Raw genomic sequence first — 18,951 nt, forward strand, 5'->3', positions numbered from 1 at the left:
CTGCAGGATGTTTTCAAGAGACAGCAGTTATCTGTAGCTACCAGCCAGAGGGGGAAAAGAAATTAAAAAGGCGATAGACACACAGAGGCCTGGCTGCTCCTGGATTTGATCAGAATTTGCTTCTCAGCAGTGACACATAATACTGTTTTCAGGCAAAACATGAATAAACATGTGCATAAGCTTTTGATTCAGAGCAATGCCACACTAGTTCTGTGATCCATCAGATCTTAGAAGATAAACATGATGTGATGGGGTCATTTCTTGCTAGAAAGGCTTCCAAACAGCAAGTGGAAAGCTGCAGCTAGTTGGTGATTGAGTGAATAGGACACTTCTCAGTATGCGTAACTTGTGGCCAGGCAAAGCAGCAGGAAGCACTTGCTCTTGAGTAAAACAGATGAAACTAACCTGAGAAAGACTGGTCAGAAAACAAGGATTCAGCTTAAAAAAAAAAAAAAAATTGAAGCACTTGGTTTTGGTTTGTGCTTTTAAAAAATAAAATGGAGGAGAAAGAAGGAGATCTCTCAAACATTAACTGAGGAATTTATACCCAAGTGTAGTCCTGTGCCAGGGACATTGTTGTACAGACCTGCTCCACAGGGCAGTCTGAGAGTCAGACTGGAGCCCATTCAGGTCAACTGCTTTCAAGTGTGTCTTCAGTGACAGTTTTGTGGTGGCCTACACAACATTCCCAGAGGGTGAGCTCAGGGACCCTCTCACCCAGATAGCTATGCACTACTCCATCATCTATTTTGGAATGTGGTTTGGCCCAGCACTCCATGCAGCTTCAGCTATCTCATCCTTCTGAGGACAGTGGGAGACACACACAGAGGCATAAGAAAAAAAAAAGAGTATTCACCAGTGCAGAATAACCCAGCACCCTTTAAACATAGGTGTTTTTACCTTCTGCTATGATGACACCTGGCATGCCTGAACAGCCTGATCACTGGCTGAATTCAGGACACCTGGTCCAGGGAGGGGAATGATGCCAGTGCTATTCCATCAAGTACTGCTTGGACTTTTGCTTCATAGGAGTATGGACTGGTAAGTCTGGTGCCTGAGCCAAAGTCTAGCTTTATCTCCCCTATTCCCTGGTGATATTGGCCACTCAGAATATTACACATTTTCTGCACCAAATTGTTGAGCAGTTTCATCCTGCACTGTGAACCAGCTGCCCTCGTTCACCAGTTGGAGACAACAGCTTTTCAGGGTTTCCTTTGTCCTCAGACCTACCAATGACTGCACCTGTAAAAAGCCTGATGAATTAATAATGCAAACAAGGCCAACAGTGTGCTCATGATCAACTTCAGGACTGAAGTCCTATCAGACTAACTGTACAATAATGGGTGCTGCACATCGAACAGGACTGCATGGCTGTCAAAAGGACACGAGTGCTTCAACAGAATAAAACAGGAACGTGCTGCATTGGCTTGTGCCAGCTCTATTTAAAGGATCTAGAAGTACTGTGGTACATAAAAGGGGATTAAAAGAAGGATTGCAGAACCTCAGCTAGATGTCATCTTAATATTATGCAACTCCTTTCTCCTGAAAACAAAGGGTGGATTCAATAAGACCCAAGCAGCCTTGCTTGTGCAAGGCTAAATCCTACCCTGACCTCTCGCTGATCACTGCTTTAACTCCACACCAGCCCCAAGCACTTAAAGAGGAGAACCTTCTAGATAGTGAAACCTGCTCTGGCAGAGCAGGCAACACATTCCTTTGTACCAGCCTCTCCAAGGGGAGTGGGAGCAAAGAGTCTCCAGTGAGAAACAAGACATGGATGCCAAAGAGGAGGTGAAAGCTCAAAGAGGCACCAACAGCTCTTCACAGAGGGACAGAAGCACAGAGCCACAAGGCAAACCTTTGGTGTAACCACAGCTGACACAGCAACAACAGAACCCTGCCTGGGATCACCAGGTGTCCTCGTAACATCAGGACAGGCTCACTTCTCCACAATTCCTCCTTAATTTGGTGGGATGTCAAGTCTGACTAAATCTAATATTCTACCAATAACCCCACCCAGTCTGGATCAAAAGGTGGCAACACCAGGGCTCTGAAAGGAGCCACCATCCAGGGAAGTGAATCTGAATTCTCCCACCACTGTGAAAAGTCAGAGGCTCACACTGAGTTCTTAGTATTTTGTATGTGTTGCTCAGCAAACCAAACTTCATCTAGGGTAACCTTTTCTTAGGATTTCTCCTATTTCCAAAGTTTTAAAACAAAAAGACAAAGGAGGCGAGTGGAGGAATAAACACTCCAAAAGAAACCCCACACAAACCCCACACTTAAAATTTGTTACTTGTCAAACAGTGACTTTAACAGGCCAAAAGAATTTTAATAAATTTCTCATACTGTCACTGATGTACCTACTTGTCCAATTAGCACTGCAAACAAACATAAGTATCTCATTAAAATACATAAATGTATATTACTTTGGTTTCCTACACTTTACCACTTCCAGTGTATTTCTGAAATACCTTTCATTTTAGGAGTAAACACTCCATCACACTCTCTCATCTGCAGATACCTTTGCATGCTGGTGCTTCTTTGTTATTAACAAAGCTTCTGCTTTATGTGGGATTTGTCATGGAATATAAAATAAATACCTACAAAAATGTTATACTCAAACAACCAGCAGAAACCCTCATTGAACAGGAGAGGGGTTTTTTGTGGTTTGTGTGCCTTTACTTGGATGCAGTACTGCTTGCATAGACTTTTAAATTACATTGCAGTGTTCTCCACTCTGTTACTGATTGATCTGAGATTTCTGGCAAATCATTTCACCACCGTGCAGTTCTGTCTCTTCCTACCTATCCTCTGTGTCTAATTACCCTTTATAAACCCTTTGGGGCAGCAACTGTTTTTCACTGCCAGCTTATAGTACCTGTCACCATGGGATCTCATTCCAGTTGGCTTGATAGGCTAATAGCAACATTCATGTTGTAAGAGACTAATTTTTTAAAGAATAAAAGGAAAAAAACCTAAGCAATTACATTGTAGAAATGCAGTACCGTTCTGTGGGTAAACTATACGTATTTAGAAAGACCCTTTCTTCCTAAAAAGCTAGACAGGCTTTAAATAACATTTAAAAAAAGAAAAACAAACAAACCCATAAAAAGACAGCAGAGAGGACAAAAATCATTGATTGCGAAACTCAGCAATTTCCCAAGCGTTTTTAAGAACTCTATCTTATAGCCTAGGTCAGGAGACTAAGGAGGGAAGGAAGTGTTACACAGTCCCAGCTTCTCTCCTCACAGTGAAATTCACCGCGGTAGCTGAGGACATCAAGAATAAGTCCCTGTCTGGGGACTCTGAATAAAGTTTGGGGGGTTTTTTTTGTAAACGATTTTTAGAATCTGGAAGCTATTCAGATACTCTAATAACAAGGACAATATTAGTGTCTAAAGGGATACAAGTGAGAACTTCTGTTTACTGTCCCAGCTGCAAATCTCTTTCCCAGCAGCAGCATCCTCACTAGCTGGCCAGCAGTGTACAGATACAGAGGGAGGAATTCTGCAGCTCATGCAACCTGTTCCTACAGCAATTGGTGAGAAAGTTGCTTACTACTTACCAGAAATCTTCTTAGTATTGACCCAAAAGAACACTACTTGGGTCCCAGTTGGATTTACTACTTTTCTAGAACTGGTACTGCTCTAGTCACATGCAGGAGGTGCTTTCTCAGATATGAAGAAAAAAAGGAAAAAAAAAATCTTCAGCTTCTCTGACTTTTACACTCAAAAGCATTACTTTCACTACCCTTAAAGCACAGCACAGACATGAATTCCTACCAAGGCAAAGCAGCTGTTACACTAACTGTACACAAACCCATACAATATTTCACACATATTTAAAAGTGGCATTTTTAAGTTTTATGGGTTCATCTCTTCTGAAGACTGTTTTAGTACATAAGTATCACAGGCTTAACATAAAAACTCAACATAAACATGAATCCAGAAGACATTTTAATTGATATTTCAATTACTGACTTTTAATTAAGCAAACCAAACATCTTGATTTTATTTTATTTTCTTAACAAAGCCTCCAGTAATGTGATCGATTCTTTCCCTGAAATATTTTATCCTATTTTTACTGGAAAATGACCAAATGCAGTGAATGTTGAGAAAGCTCTTTTTACTGGCTTATCAGAAATTCCAGTAATTCTTCTAGAAGTTTACAGGGCAGAAATATTCTTCCACATGTAATCAAGCAGATAAAATGAAAAACCAAGTTCTTCAGGAAATGTATTCTCTGTACGCAGTATAACAAAGATATTTTGAATAGGCTTCACTAACAGTAGCTATAATAGAAAAACCATGAGACAACAGACCAGCACTACCAATAATAGAAGCTCCACATTAGGAATAACTATTACAGTCTCTTAAATCCAAAAATATTTCTCAACTTTTATCTACTTTAAATCTTCTATCCCCAAGACTGAATTATGATCAATTTGAGTTACAGATCCTACGTTAAAATTATACAGAATATTTCCAGCAACTAATTCCAAGAAATTCATTATGTTAGACTCTGAATTTAATGTGAATACTTCCTTACATTGCCATAGAAACAACAGACTCCCAACTTGAAATTGTCATGCTAGTTGCTACAACAAAAAGGCAGTTTCTCTCACCAGGACTTTTCAGATTTCATGCACGAGACAACAGGCAAACATAACAAACCCACTTGGAAAGGGAAATCAGAAACACCAGTAAAAACAATGACTATACAATAACCCAATGGGCCTGAGCTTTGAGGAGTTTTCCAAATGAGTAGTGTAGTGGCTGAACAGGGAATTTGGGGGTAATTACATTTTACCTAATCAAAGCACTCAATAGTTTAATCTGAAGAAGTGTTCAGCTCCTCCATCAGTCTGATACAAGAGTTCAGCAGCTGCTCCCTTTCCCACTTCACAAGGATTTAATTTCCATGATAGGAGCACCTACATGATCTTTCAGCTTTTTAAGCTTGCAACAGGACTCAGCAACACTTTTAAATATAAAATGCTGTTCCTATAAAAAAAACCAAGGACAGAGAATTAAAATAATGGGATTAATATTTGTTTATACTAACATACCATTTTGGAAGCATCTTAGAGGCTTATGTGACATTTATTAATGCAGATTTAGCACAAAGAAGGAGTTAGTAAGGGAATAACAGAAACTAACATAGCCATTCCATTTCAAACTAGTTAAAGAATCAGCTGTGTGAATGTAACATGATAGAAACTATTCAGTATAACTCATACGGGGTACAAATACAACCGTTCATCAGTTTTCAGTCTAAGTAGAAAAAAAAGGTGTGTGTTATAAGAACTTACATGTGAAATGGATGTCCTGGAGTGAGACAGATGCCCCAGTTTGTTTCCTTTCAGCTTCTGTAGTACAGGTTAGGTCTTGCTTTATGAAATGGCAATATTTTATCAAAAACCTGCAGATAAATTCATGATTGGCATGAAGGAAACAAAGCTGGAACATTTTTTTTTATTTTGTGTTAAAAAAAGAACCTTGAAATGTGCAATTTAAAAAATCATATTGCACATTTCGTTTTGACAAATGCAAGGACAGTGTGAAATACAAAGATACCATTAAATAAGTAATAAAAGATGACTTGTACCTGTTTGCAGGAAGGATTTCCACTCTGGAATACTAATGTTACATTAACACAGCTGCACAATGCATTTGCTAATATGGTGTAGAAAATTTTGCTCATTATATTCTACCACTAGTTTCCACTGTTCTGCTATGTATAGTGAATCTATGAGCACTACTCGTAATGATGAAATCTATTTCTAGGGGTTTTTTTCCTTTTTTTTCCTGCATACTGAGGACACAGTATTTCTTCTGAGTTTTTAAAAACAAACACACTATGACTCTGCAGAGAGTGAGCGATGTCAATTTTGTCCTCAGTGTCTGACCTAACAGACCATCAAAGAAAAACCCTGGCCCCCAGTTTAGTAATTTAGGAACTCTGTGAACTAATAATTCTGGATAATTCAATTAAATGCCTGCCATCACTGGCTATAGAGACTACCATATGTTGTCAAGGCTGTGTCACATATCTCCCAGACCAGGGACAATGGGAGACTGTTATACCAGGCTTTCTCCCATCAGAACAGGCATGATCTGGAATCATGGAATGCCAGAATTCTGTGTCAAAACATGCAGGTTTTGAAAACAAGTTTCAGCATAGAGGGTAGAAATATCTTACTGGCAGAATAAACTAGTTGGTGCTAATGCCAGACCTGAAAGATCCCCTACCTGAAAGGTTCAAGATGAATTCCAGCGACACAGGAAGACGCTTCAGTAGCACAAAAGGTGTGGAGCTGGCAAGAAGGAAGGACATTGGTGGCAGATAGGTCTCCATGGTTTGCAAAGAAGAAAAGGTGTATGGGGGACTTTCATGAAATACACTGATCTGAACCAAGGATGGTTCAGGAAAGTAACAAAAATATTATATAGGAATGTATATAGAAAGGCATTATTTCATCTATGGATGTGGCAGCAGACAGCCAATTTGTCTTGTCTGAAAACCATAAAACACATGCACATTTGGTTTTTTAATTCCATTTTCACAAGGTTTTGAGTACCTGAACTGCTGCCCTTGCTTCCCAAGGTCGGAGGTCTGAAAGGAAAGGTGCAGTAATGCTTTAGTGTTTATCATCCTGCACTACCTCTGAAGGTCCATGACACCACGACTGTTTCGGTACCAAAGGAGGATACAGAAACAGAGCCAGGGAGGCCAAGGTGCTGCCTCAGCAGCAAGGAACCCAGCATGCAGTTCTGTCCACAACTAAACACTACCTGGTAAATATCTTTTTTTGGCAGAATGCCACATACACATATGAAATCATGTGTGTCATCCTACACAAATACGTGTTTCTCCCCCACTTCTCAGGCAGCACCATTGTTTCACCCTAATTTCATGAGAACTTGGGACAGAAACACAGATGCATAACTCATGCTTTCAGCTGAAGAAGCAGGAATGCTATTTTTTCCTTCAGAATGAGTTAATTGTACATATTTTAGACAGACAGCTCTAGACCAGCATTCTTCTGCAGAAACCAGCTGGCCATAGCTTGCACTGGTGCACCATTCACTGTGTATAAAACTGACTGGATGGCGGGGCCTAGAGAGTGGGGGGAATGGAGCTACATCCCGCTGGTGGGCATTCACCAGTGGGGTCCCTCAGGGCCCAGTACTGGGGCCAGGCCTGCTTAATATCTTTATCAATGATCTTGTGTTTTCAGTTCTGGGACCCTCACTACAAGACTGACATTGGGATGCTAGAGCGTGAACAGAGAAGGGCAGTGGAGGGAAGGGTCTGCAGCACAAGTCTGATGAGCAGCAGCTGAGGGAGCTGGGGTGGTCAGCCTGGAGAAAAGGAGGCTCAGGGGAGACCTTATCACTCTCTACAACTGCCTGAAAGTGGCTGTAAGCAGGTGGGGGTCAGCCTCTTCTCCCAAGTAACAAGTAACAGGACAAGAAGAAATGGTCTCAAGTTGCACAAGGGAGCTTTAGATTGGATATTAGGAAAAATTTCTGCTCTGAAAGCATTGCAAACATTGGAACAAGCTGCCCAGGGAAGTGGTTGAGCCACCCAACCCTGGAGATGTGGCACTGAGGGTTACAGTTTAATGGTGGACTTGGCAGTGCTGGGTTAACAGTCAGAGTCAATGATCTGAAAGGTCTTTCCCGAACTAAATGGTTCTATGATTTCAACATGTTTTGAGAAACTAAGACAGACCTAGGAAACACATGCTCTCTATGCTGATTTTTCCTGTGCTGGAGGCACAGGGCTGTTCTCTTCAATATGACAGAACATGTAAATTCTAAAACCTAAATTACTAAAGTAATTACTAAATTAACATTACTAAAGTAATGTTGTACTTTAATAATCTCTACAGTTTTTTCCTGGGACTTTCACACAATTTTACTTTCTCCGTTTTGTTCCTTGTCTTACTTTCCTTTGTCTCAAATTCATGCATTGTGGAAATAATCAAAGACATGCAGGAGAAACATCTGAAGCTGATAAGCAGAGTGAAACAGCATTATTCATATATTGCTAATCATAATGTATGTGTGAATGAGAAGACACCTGGTAGTGCTGTGTTGACAGCAAGCTACCTTTTGATTAAGCTTTCTGGATTCTAGCAATCTGAAGGTACTGACTAGGAGTTCAAGAATAATGTAAAAATGATAAATACATGGCAGATAGACACAAACAACAGCTTTCTTTCAGCTCAGCTTGCAATGAAGACTCCAAATTGTGGATAGCAGGTTTGAATAAATGAGAGATTTTACGTTAGCATTTAGAGAACGTTCAAGTACTGTTTTTGAGATTATCATTTACAAAAGAGGATTTTTGTCCAGTTTAGGAATGCTAAATAATTTTTGTTAAAGCCCTTAAGTATCTTTCTTTTCTCTTGCTTCTGCCCACCATTCCACTTTCCATTGGGTAGTTTCAGCCTACAGTTAGAAATCTAAACAAATGGCTAGAAAACTATGACACCTTCTTACTGGATAGATTTCTATGAGGTTGAAGAAAAGCTGATTTGTAACAAATTAGGTGTGCTGAAGAGATACTGTTGTGATCACACCCCCTGGTTTTAGAAAATTCAGTTAAGGCCAGCATTGCAACGGCATTCAGAACAAAACCCAAGGACAGGCACTTTGCTACTGAAATCAATACCTTCCAACTCTGTGCTCTAGACTGCACCCACCTGGATAGGCATCTAGTCAATCTTATTATAAAGTTTATGATTCTTGGATTTCCTACTGCAGAATCCTGTGCCATTCAGTACATTGCTTGGACACCAGAGTGACCAGGTTCATTGTAATTATCAGATATGTATTTGCACCAGATCTTGAATGAAAAATATTCTAGAGTAGTACTGTAGCAATACTTGTATAGCAGTACTATATGAATTCTTACACAATCTCAATCTATAGATGAAAATTCCTACCAGTCTCAAAAACCCCCAAAATTATACAAATGTGTATGTATAGTCTTATATTTATAAACACCTAGGTATGTAAGAAAAACATGACTTCCAGAATGTTAACACAGTCAAAGAATATCACTATGTTCTTTGAACTTTGCCTTGATGCTCCCCAGTAAAAAAAAACAACCCTTTTTTGTTTTTTTATTTGTTTATAGCACCATGAGGAAGAGAAGAACAAGAAACATCTGCTTCTACAACTACTTTCCATCACCCTTTCTAAATCACAGTTGTGACCACCTCCTCCCATAAACCCCTCTGAAGGAGTACTTTTTCCATGTATACACCACTTCCTGTGAACAAAGTATGTAGATGAATTATTTATAGAATCTTTCATATCATGAAAGGAGCTCCTCATCTATAAGGAGCAAGGAGAAGATCAAGAACACTGAAAGCAAAAGCTCAGAATCTGTATCTTTCATGAAAAGCTGAATTAATGCAGGTGAGGTTATAGGATGCATAAAGGAAGTCAGACACAGTTCTACCTCCTCACACCGGTACTTTCCTTTGATGTCAACAGTATCAACAGATGGACAAGTGTTACTGTGAAATTAACTTTACCTTATGTGACTAAACAGAACTAAGCAGAGCACTCTCAATTATTTAATTTCTTCAAGGAAATGATGCACTAACAAAGTCATGGCCCCATCCTTTAATGGCACATTTGTAATTCTCAGGGAAGAAAAAAGACTGATGAATATAATTCTGCTGCCAGTGAACACAGAGTCCCTGACATGAAACATCACAAGCTCTCTGGAGGAGCTGAAGAATAAATCACAAGCTACATGAGTCAGAAGTCAGCTTCAATGGTCTTTAAATTAAGATGGACAGGCATAAGAATAACATAAAGTAATGGTAAAAAAAGAACTCTGAATTTAATTTTAGGAGTTAGTAAAATCCTAAGGAGCACAAATTAGGAAAAAGGAGTAGGTCTGAAGTACAGTTTATTTTTAAATACTATCTATGCAAAAAACATAGAGAGAAGTACAACCACATAGGTTTTCAGGGTTCTTTGGGTCTGGTTTTTGCAAGACTCTTACGATTTTTTTTTTATTCTGGAAAATCATGCAGCTTTCTGATGCAAAATACTGTTCTTGTGAGGATAGCTATATCCAACATTCCCATCTTGGAATATAGTATATAGTGATATCTATGAATAAAAAAACCACCAAAAGACTATTTATATGCACAAAGTGTTTTAATGAATGGAGAGGAGAATTATTTATGACCTTAAAGAACAAGAAAAAATTTTAAAAAACATAACTATACATAGGAATATGTGTATGAAAAAGTCTGTAGTAAAATATTAACATTTTTACAAGCTAACATGGTATTTACATGTGCATGCAAAACTTAGGAAAACCACAACATTCCTGTATTTCTCTGTCAAAAGGCTTGTCACAGACTTTTAAAGAAATTTTAAAAGTTTGGCCACATTTTAATTGCAAAGCTTATGGATGAACCCATTAAGAAAAAACACTACAAGGCTACTAAACCCCTTAGCCACAAATCAGTGGGTGCTGGGACAGTACTATCCTGTCCTTTTAGTCTTTGCTGGGAAACCACAGTCATGGCTCCCAGGAATAGGATGTGGAGGATGCAGTCTGCCCAAACTTGGCTGCTCTTGTATCCATCCTAATGAGGGTCCATTAGGACCCATTCCTGCCTGGAAAAGCACTTGAAAATATGCTCAAGTCCATCTTTAGTCAGCAAAACATTCTAGCATATGCTTACTATTAAGCAAATGATTGGACTGAGAAAATTAAACTGGTTTTTAGTTCCTCCTTACATTATGTGTACTAAATGCCTTTTTTGCATAAGGAGCCAAAGAATTAGGGGTTGACGCTTAAAGTCTGAGTATTTAGAGTCAGATAAGACACATTAGACAGTGTCCATATAAAGTGTCTGTCTTATTCATATTTCATATAACCATACCACTGAATACTTCTAAAAATAAATTAAAATGCTCACTTGGTCAGTTCACCTGGCTACTTAATACATCCAAACCATTTTCCTTGAGAAAGAGATGCATCAGGCAGGAGCTCCAGGACGAAATCTGTTGCAATGTTCCTGAGTTCTGAAACCCATGTTTTCAGACTGTTCATTGGGATTCTGTTGAGAGCATCTGTGGAAGTTTATGTAAAGAATAAAGATCCTGGTTTATGCAGTACAACTGAGTGGGCTGTTCCTGCAACCCTTCAAGGAGTGAGTCTGTGCACAGCAGAGACCTGTGTCACCCACTGATGGGAATTACTGTGGATCTGAGACAGCAGAGATGAACAGAGAATGGACCTGGAGGCAACCCTGCTCCCCATATGACTCTTCCCCATGTGATTACTTTTAAGGCATTTGATCCAAATTAAGATGCCTTTCCTTAACACACTGCTACTTTTACAACTACGCATCTGTACGTGTGTGGGAAGAAGACAGCACTTAATCCAAACTGTTCCACATGTAAAAACAAACACATTCGAAATTCAGAAGTATTTCTTTAAGAAACAGCACAAGGCTCTTCTCCTCACCCGAGAGAGCAGAAGGTCAGAATGAACATTTGCAATACGCCCAGCTAATGGAACTGCTGTATACAATTCTCTCATTGGAAGGGTATATATTCAAAAAAGCGTGGGGCTTTGCAGAGGAAACCCTGCCTTCTTTATCTGATGTCAAGGACAGCTTTGCCCTTGACTTCATCTGGGCCAAGATTTCATCCCATGTATTTCTAGAGATTCTCTGTGATTCTGCCAACAGTAGCACAGTAAGTGGCTCACAAAAAAAAAACTAACAAAAAAACCCCAAACAGGAAATAGTCTCCAAGGAATACTTCTTTGTGAGCTCTTACAATTAAGACATAATAATAATAATAATAATAATAATAATAATGAGTCTTACAGTCTTTTCTCCCCATGGAAACCCAGGCATAACTTCCTGCATTAAAACCCTATTTATTAGGCACCATACCTAGAAGAATTCATGTTGAATCATATCATGGAACTGCAAATCAGCTTCTCATGATGTTTACTCCTCCTCATGCTATGCAGCAACTCCTACATTATATGTTTGGGGTTTTTATAACTCAAGATGTTTAGCTAACACAAAGCAGCAATATTCCATCCGACTTTTCAAAAGAAGTATTTCACTTAGTAATGTGATAAATGATGAAGTATTTTATTATTTCGGAGAGAGAGGTGTTTAATCAAACATAGCATAATGAAAAATCATGAAAGCACCTTTATTTTCTGTACTTCAAACCAGCTAATTCTTGAATTAGCCATTCCCTGATTTCATCTACAAGTGAATTTTCACTGCTGAATTGTCAAAACTTTCAAACAAGAAAAATACTCACAGTCTCTTAAGGATCGCATTATAAATAGTCGTGTCCTACCTCCACATTTCTCTCTCTGACTTCATTCCTAGGCAGCACTGAAGAAGCAGCTACAGTCACATGGTGCATTCAAGGTCATGCTATTCTAATTGACAGAGATATCATTGATAAATTATGCGGAAACAATGATAATGGAGTCATTAACCTTGTTCCAGCACACTAAAGGTGCTTCCTAATTAAAAGGAGTACAAAAGTTATAAAAACATACAAAGATTTTATTGCTCAGCCTTTTCTCTCCTACACACTGCTGCAAAGCACTGTTAGGGAACAGCAATATTGCTGTTACGTGGCTGCCTGTGCTTTGTCACTGAGGGGTGCAGGGACTACACTAGCTTACACTTGAAGGAGGAGTCAGGTAGTAAAATTCACAAACCACTGACCCTTTTTTTTTTCCCTAATAGGAAGTTGGATCCAGAAGGCCTCTCTCTTTGGCGTAAAGGATGCTGGAGCACATGAAAGATCATTCCAGCCAGGAAGTCTTTCTCAGTCCAAGAATCTATGCTGAACTGTCATTTCCAAACACACAGTCATGTGGCCAGTGCTTTGAGAACTTGCATTAAAACTGTAGTAAGTTAACATTTGGAACTGAAACTCCTCAGATATGTATAGATACAGGTACAGATACATAGAATTAGGTAGAATTCAGAATTTATCCTTTATGTCTCATGCAGAAATTTGTGTTAATTCCCAGACTAAAAGCCTGACTAATGTCCCTAATTCATATATGACAGGTAATTTATTAAGGGTGCACACATTAATGAATCACTAATGGTTGCTTTGACTTAAAGAGAAATATTAGAAAAATAGTGAAGAGATAGGACAGAGACTGTTTCACACAGCAACTCAAAGTAACCTTAAATTTGCCTTACTGTAAAGAATCTATAGGATTTCTGAAAAAAAAAATTAAATTGGATTACAGACAATCTACCCTTATCTTCTTGACACTTCAACTGCTGCTTCTTTTTGAATCTCGTCACAGTAAGACCACTCCAATAAAAAGAAGAAAGTACAGAGCAGGTATCCTGGAGTTGACCAGAGATGACACTATACTGCCACGACCGAATCAATTATGCTAATTTTTAATCTTCACTTATCACATAAACCATTGTGTCTCCCTACAGTCTGACTGTCAAGATATGATCTATAGCATATTGCACAACTTACTCATAAGGACAAATAAAAAAAATCCCAGATCATATCTGTATTTAGAGGCTTGACCTCATGGAGATAACATATCATAAAGTACATTCTGAAGGCTTGAGTGGAAATCAGATTCTTTCTACTGGTTTTGTCATGTTTGGATAAACTAATAATTAGCATATTCTTCAAGCATTCAGAAGTATCACAAATTGTATTTTAAACAATAAACTGTCAATTACAAAGAGGAAGCAAAAAGTTCCAAATTATACCCAATGTCAAGAGAGATTCTCCTCTGTGTCCTCTGAGCACAGGCTGATGGCTATAGTTGCAGAGCACAAGCGCCTCTGATGCATGGTATCTAAAAACTTCCCACCGCAGAAATTCCCAAGTTTTCAATGGCTGGGCTCACTGCCCGGCTGGAATGCGTACTTTAGCGATACGCCTACAGCCGCTGCACCACCCATAGCCAAGAAGCACCTACAGACTCGGTTCCCAGAGCAGCTCCTGTGCTCCAGAAATGCTGCTGGGGTAGCAGAAACCTCCTCACAAGTGTTCAGCTGCAGAGAGCTCAACTCAGCATAGTTTAAAGAGGACAGAAACAAACATGTAAACAGCATCTGTGGCGTCTCTTCTCTATTGACTTTCCTGGAAACGCATTAACCTATTGTAGTACTTCAAAATAAATAAGAGAAACAGAGGCGAGGCAAGAGTATACCGTTCTCTCCCAAAAGTTTCTTTCTGCCTGTCCTCTCACTTGCTCCGAGCTCCCGTTCCCTGGGATTAGCGATCGTTTTCAGCAGGGATCAAATGAATGACTTTTCCGCTAACGACACTTAAGAGATGCTAAAACCACCCCGGGCGCCACCAGGGGCCCGGCGCGCGGCGGCCGCCCCTGTCCCCACGCCAAAGCGCCCGGAGCGAGGCGAAGCCAAGGGCAAGCCCCGCTCCGCAGCCGGCCCCGGCCGCCGCTCCGGCCCCTCGCCAGCGGCAGCAGCAGCCGGAGGGGCGGCGGGGCCCGGGGCCGCTGGGTCGGGTGGGGTGGGGGCCCGTCCCCGTGAGACTGGGGCTGCAGGGGGTGCCGCCGCCGCCGCCCGCCCGGCCCCCCCCGGCATGGCGAAGCGCTGTCACTGACGCACATTTAATTCGCCCGGCTGCGGGTACCGCGCAGCGCCGCTCGCATCCTCCCCCCGCCGCCGGGGAGGGGGCGGCTCCGGCGGGGAGGGGGAAAGTCAAACTGCAGCAACAAAGTTGCTCCCCCTCCGCTCCCCCAGACCTGCCTCGGCCCCCAGGGGGTGGGCAGAGAGGGGGGCCCATGCCCGCCTTACCTTGCTTGACGCACTTGAGGCGGATGGGGTCCTTGCAGTGCTTGATCACGGCCAGCACATCCCTGATGGTGAGCCCGGCCACGGGGGTCTCGTTCACCTCCAGCAGCAGCTCCTCCGGCACCAACTTGCTGCCGCCCTCATAGGCCACCTTGCCGGGCTTCACTTCCCCCAGGTAGGGGAACTGCCCGTTCTCGGCGCCCCCCTTCAGCTCGAAGCCCAGCTGTCCCTCCGGGTTCCTCACGATCACGATCTCGTGGACTCTGCTCGTCCAGTGGCTTTTCTTCTTCAAGCCCTTGGACATTGCCGTGGGGATGCTCTGCCCGACTCCCTCCCTGCAGTCTGTGCCTCTTCCCTCCCTCCCTCTCTGCCCCCCTCCCCGGGGCAGCCGCGCTCCTCCGGGCAGGCTCGGGGCGGGCGGGAGCGGCCGCGGCTGTGCCGGCCGGCGGCCCCGCGGGCTGCGAGCTGGGTCGGGGAGCGCCTGTGTGCCCGCTCCTCCCGGCTTTAGCTGATATCCATGGCAGCCGCGGCGGCCGGACCCTGCCTGCGCGTGGATGTACTAGTTGTAGAGAAACTGGCAGGAGGGAGGAGGGAGGCGGGAGGGAGGCAGCGGGAGGGAGGGGACGGCCGCGGCGCGGGGAGGAGGAGGAGGGGTGTCGGTGTCGGTGCCGGAGCGAGGCGGGCGCTGCTTCGCCGCTCCCGCCTCGCCTGACCCGGTAGTGAAGGCCGAGAGAGAGGCTGCCTGGCACGGCCGGCAGAAGGCGGAGAACGGCCCGGGCGGGGGGGCGAGGGCGCCCGACGGGCGGGAGGGAGAGCGGCGGCTGCGGCCCGGCCCCCCCAGCGCGGCCCCGGCCAGGAGGGGGCGCTCGGGGGAGCGATGGCGCTGCCCCGGCCGAGCCCGCGCTGCCCCCGCCCCGGCCGGACACTGCCCAGCACCGCCCCCGCCCCGGCCGGACACTGCCCAGCACCGCCCCCGCCCCGGCCGGACACTGCCCAGCACCGCCCCCGCCCCGGCCGGACACTGCCCAGCACCGCCCCGCGCTGCGGCTGCCGGCAGCGCTTCGAGCCGTGCGGGGGCACCGCGTCGCTGGCCCGCGGGGGCTGGGGGAGCTGCCCGAGCCGGAGCGGACAAAGGTCCATCGGTCCAGGAGCTCTGCTCGCGGCCGGGAAGGACCAAAGGCAGCTGGGCTTCGGGATGTGGCTGCAAAACCAAGCGACACCTGTTTGCTTCGAGGATCTCGGTGTGTCGCGCGTTTGCAGAGTGGTTTCACTCCACTCGGAGGTCTCAGTCAGTTTATTGAGTTGGACATGGGCATTATTGTTAACGCGGGTTGCTGTGGCCGCAGCTGATGGCTCAGGTGGGTGCTACATCTGAAGAGGGTAGGACAGAGGTGTGGCAGTTCTCTCCATGAAATTTACGGACTGTCACCCAACAGGTGTTCACCACCCTCGCACAGGTTGCCTTCTGCTACTTGGCCTTTGTGGCCAAATACCACACTCCAACCTGCAGAGCTTCCCTAGAGCCCCAGCAGTGGGATTCACTGTTCAGCAGGTGATACTGTAGCTCGTTCCTCCTGTGGACTCTCCCTTTAATTAGTTCTGTCATATGCCTCACATGTGTGCCAGCAAGGGACTGTAGCAGTTGGCATGTCTTTGTGGGAAACTTGCCTTGCCTAAAAAAATAGTTTCCATCCGAAGTGAAGGTTGACAAAACACAGACAGAACAACATCCTGACTTTAAGTAAAGTGCGTAGTGTTTGTGCCTGCAGGATATAGGGGAGCAGGATACATGAAGGCAGGGGTCTGCAGACAGGGTACTGAATGGGATAAGGCAGGAAAAATATATTTTGTGTTATGGCATGCAATTTAAAGATGGTCAGATATTTTTAAAATTTCAATTAAAGTGACTCTGCAATGAAATTTTTCACAAATTGTATGGCTGTTTTTCTTCTTGGTTTCTATGGAAACAGGCCGTTATGCGATCATGCTTGGCTGTGTTGCTTTTACTTCTCCAATAACTTTTGAAGCTGTTGGGCAGTTTCACCCAAATCTATCTAAAATATAATTAAGTTATTTCATGAAAACAGGCAGCTGGGTAGGGCTGAGAGGTCCTGTAAATGTCCCAAAGGCTGTAACATGAACTTGCCTCTTATTAAACAGTGATTCACATGGATGAGAGACCATATAAATGTCTTGGTAATGAGAAAAGTTTCCATTACAGCTCGTTATCAGCCTCAGTATGTGTCTGTGGGAAACCAGGGTTCTTCACTTCATTTTCCTTTAGAATTACTTGTGTTCCAGAGGTGGAGCAGACACATGCAGAAGGGAAGAAAGCATTGAGGAATTACTGACATCTGTATTCTGCAAGTAATTTCACCTGTTTTACTAGGGGGACCTGGTCAGAGGTGCAAAACTCTGTGTGTGAGTGGCTTCACAAAAGTGAGCTCAAAGGATAAACAAAACCAAGACCCCACATATCTGGAAACATGAGATGCATAAGTACAGACAGCTGAAGATGAAAGGGGAGCTGAGAAGGTACCTTGACTGGAAGGTACTAAGATGTTTTCGCTGGTGGGACAAGGGTTACGTAACGGTCTCCTTCTCCAAAGACCATCATCAGTGTCTTGTCATTAGGGAGCAGGGTGTCTGGTCTGGACAAAAAAAGGCTAAGGCATGTGGAAAGAGAACAAAAGAGTCAGGAGGTTTGTGTCTCTGTAGCCCTGCCTTTTCACTTTGTCTTGGTTTTTAGTTCAGAAGTGAGGTAGGAAGCAAATGGCTGAAAAGAGGAATACAAGACATAACATCCTGTTATCCTTCAGTTTCATAAGTTTTACCACAGTCACTTCTTTGCTGAGTCATCTCTCTACTAAAGTCCACTCTACTAAAGTGATCACCATTTCTTAACTTAGAGTTTTTAGTCATTCTGCCAGTATAGTATTGTGGTTGTTGATTTGTGTTACAATTAAAGTAAATTTCTGAGTAACTCCCATGTTTACCACAATATATGTACAACACTAGGACATCTGCCAAAAATTCAGCTTTTAATAAATATGTCAAGAAATAATGGAAATATTCTTAGATGGGGGACGGGCATCCTGTGGGTGTTATTTTACTATTTCTTAGGAGTCCCTAGTAATTTATTGATCAGAGTTTTTTAAAATGCTCATTACCATTTTAAGACAGATGACAACAGTAGGTAATGGGTAGGGCATTTCTGATTTCAGCTGTGCAATAGACAAATCAAGCTGAGTGAACTCTTCATTTCTAACTGCAGTTGTATTAATCTAAAATAACACCATGTAGAGGTGGTGGAATAGGTGTTCCAGGGGCACTAACTTTGCCTCTTGGAGATGGGCAGAAAGGTGAGCCAGACAGACCCCAGCACAGGCATCTGCAGTTTGGCAGAGAAGTGGGAAATTAGATGGAAGGAGGCCTAACAGTTTTCCCAAAGATCTGTGTGTTAGTTGAGTCCCATGTCAGGAAAGGATGGCAGTTTTCAGGTTCAGAGACAAAGAAAACTTGGTGAGTAGAGTGGCGGGTTATACCTGTTAAGATCAGGAGTGAAGTGTGATTAAAAGATGGGTGAAGGATACAGTTTTTCTCTGCACCATCTTCTTACAGGAGGCATAAGATTTTAGAGTTTTGAGTTGACTGTGTATGGGTAAAGTTTTGCCATCATATCATCACTGGCTTATGTGCTTTGGGCATAGGGCAGTAATGCCAGAAATGCAAAGTTTGCTTTGGTCTTCTATTTGAAAATATATCCTGAGGAAATGAAACCTCATACAAGGTCCTTTTGCATCAGCTGCACCATTTCAGATAATCTTGTTTCATTTCTACAGGGATAGAGGGATATCTGTACAAGATTATTCTTGTCTCTGACAGAGCAAGCGTCCCAGCATGTGTCTGAGGGGGTGAGCGAGCAGATTTTCTGTCTGGTCCCTGAAGAGCTTGAAAAGGACTTTGTGATTTGCTAAGATCTTTCTGTTAGCTCCTTCCATTGGTTCATCCCAGGAGGGCATGTGAACTGGTCCTGAGTGTGAATGTAAGGGTATCTAACACAAGGGATTTCCTGTGAGTAAAAGTAACAACAGCACATAATGAAACACATT

The 18,951-nt window shown here is 42.9% G+C and overlaps 1 protein-coding gene across 2 annotated transcripts in view; it reads right to left on the reverse strand.

Moving 5' to 3' along the window:
* The window catches only part of MAGI2 (membrane associated guanylate kinase, WW and PDZ domain containing 2), a gene marked incomplete at both ends in the record, with an annotated part of 715,368 nt that extends 700,225 nt beyond the window's left edge, over window positions 1-15,143 (reverse strand). For both annotated transcript variants that reach the window (XM_082279816.1, XM_082279815.1), the window contains one exon: window positions 14,843-15,143. In XM_082279816.1, the coding sequence (XP_082135942.1) occupies window positions 14,843-15,143 (301 nt within the window). The remainder of the gene's footprint in view (window positions 1-14,842) is intronic.
* Between the last annotated feature and the right edge of the window lie 3,808 nt (window positions 15,144-18,951).

Source organism: Coloeus monedula, assembly GCF_965178545.1.
Source record: "Coloeus monedula genome assembly, chromosome: 4".
NCBI classification, from domain to species: domain Eukaryota; kingdom Metazoa; phylum Chordata; class Aves; order Passeriformes; family Corvidae; genus Coloeus; species Coloeus monedula.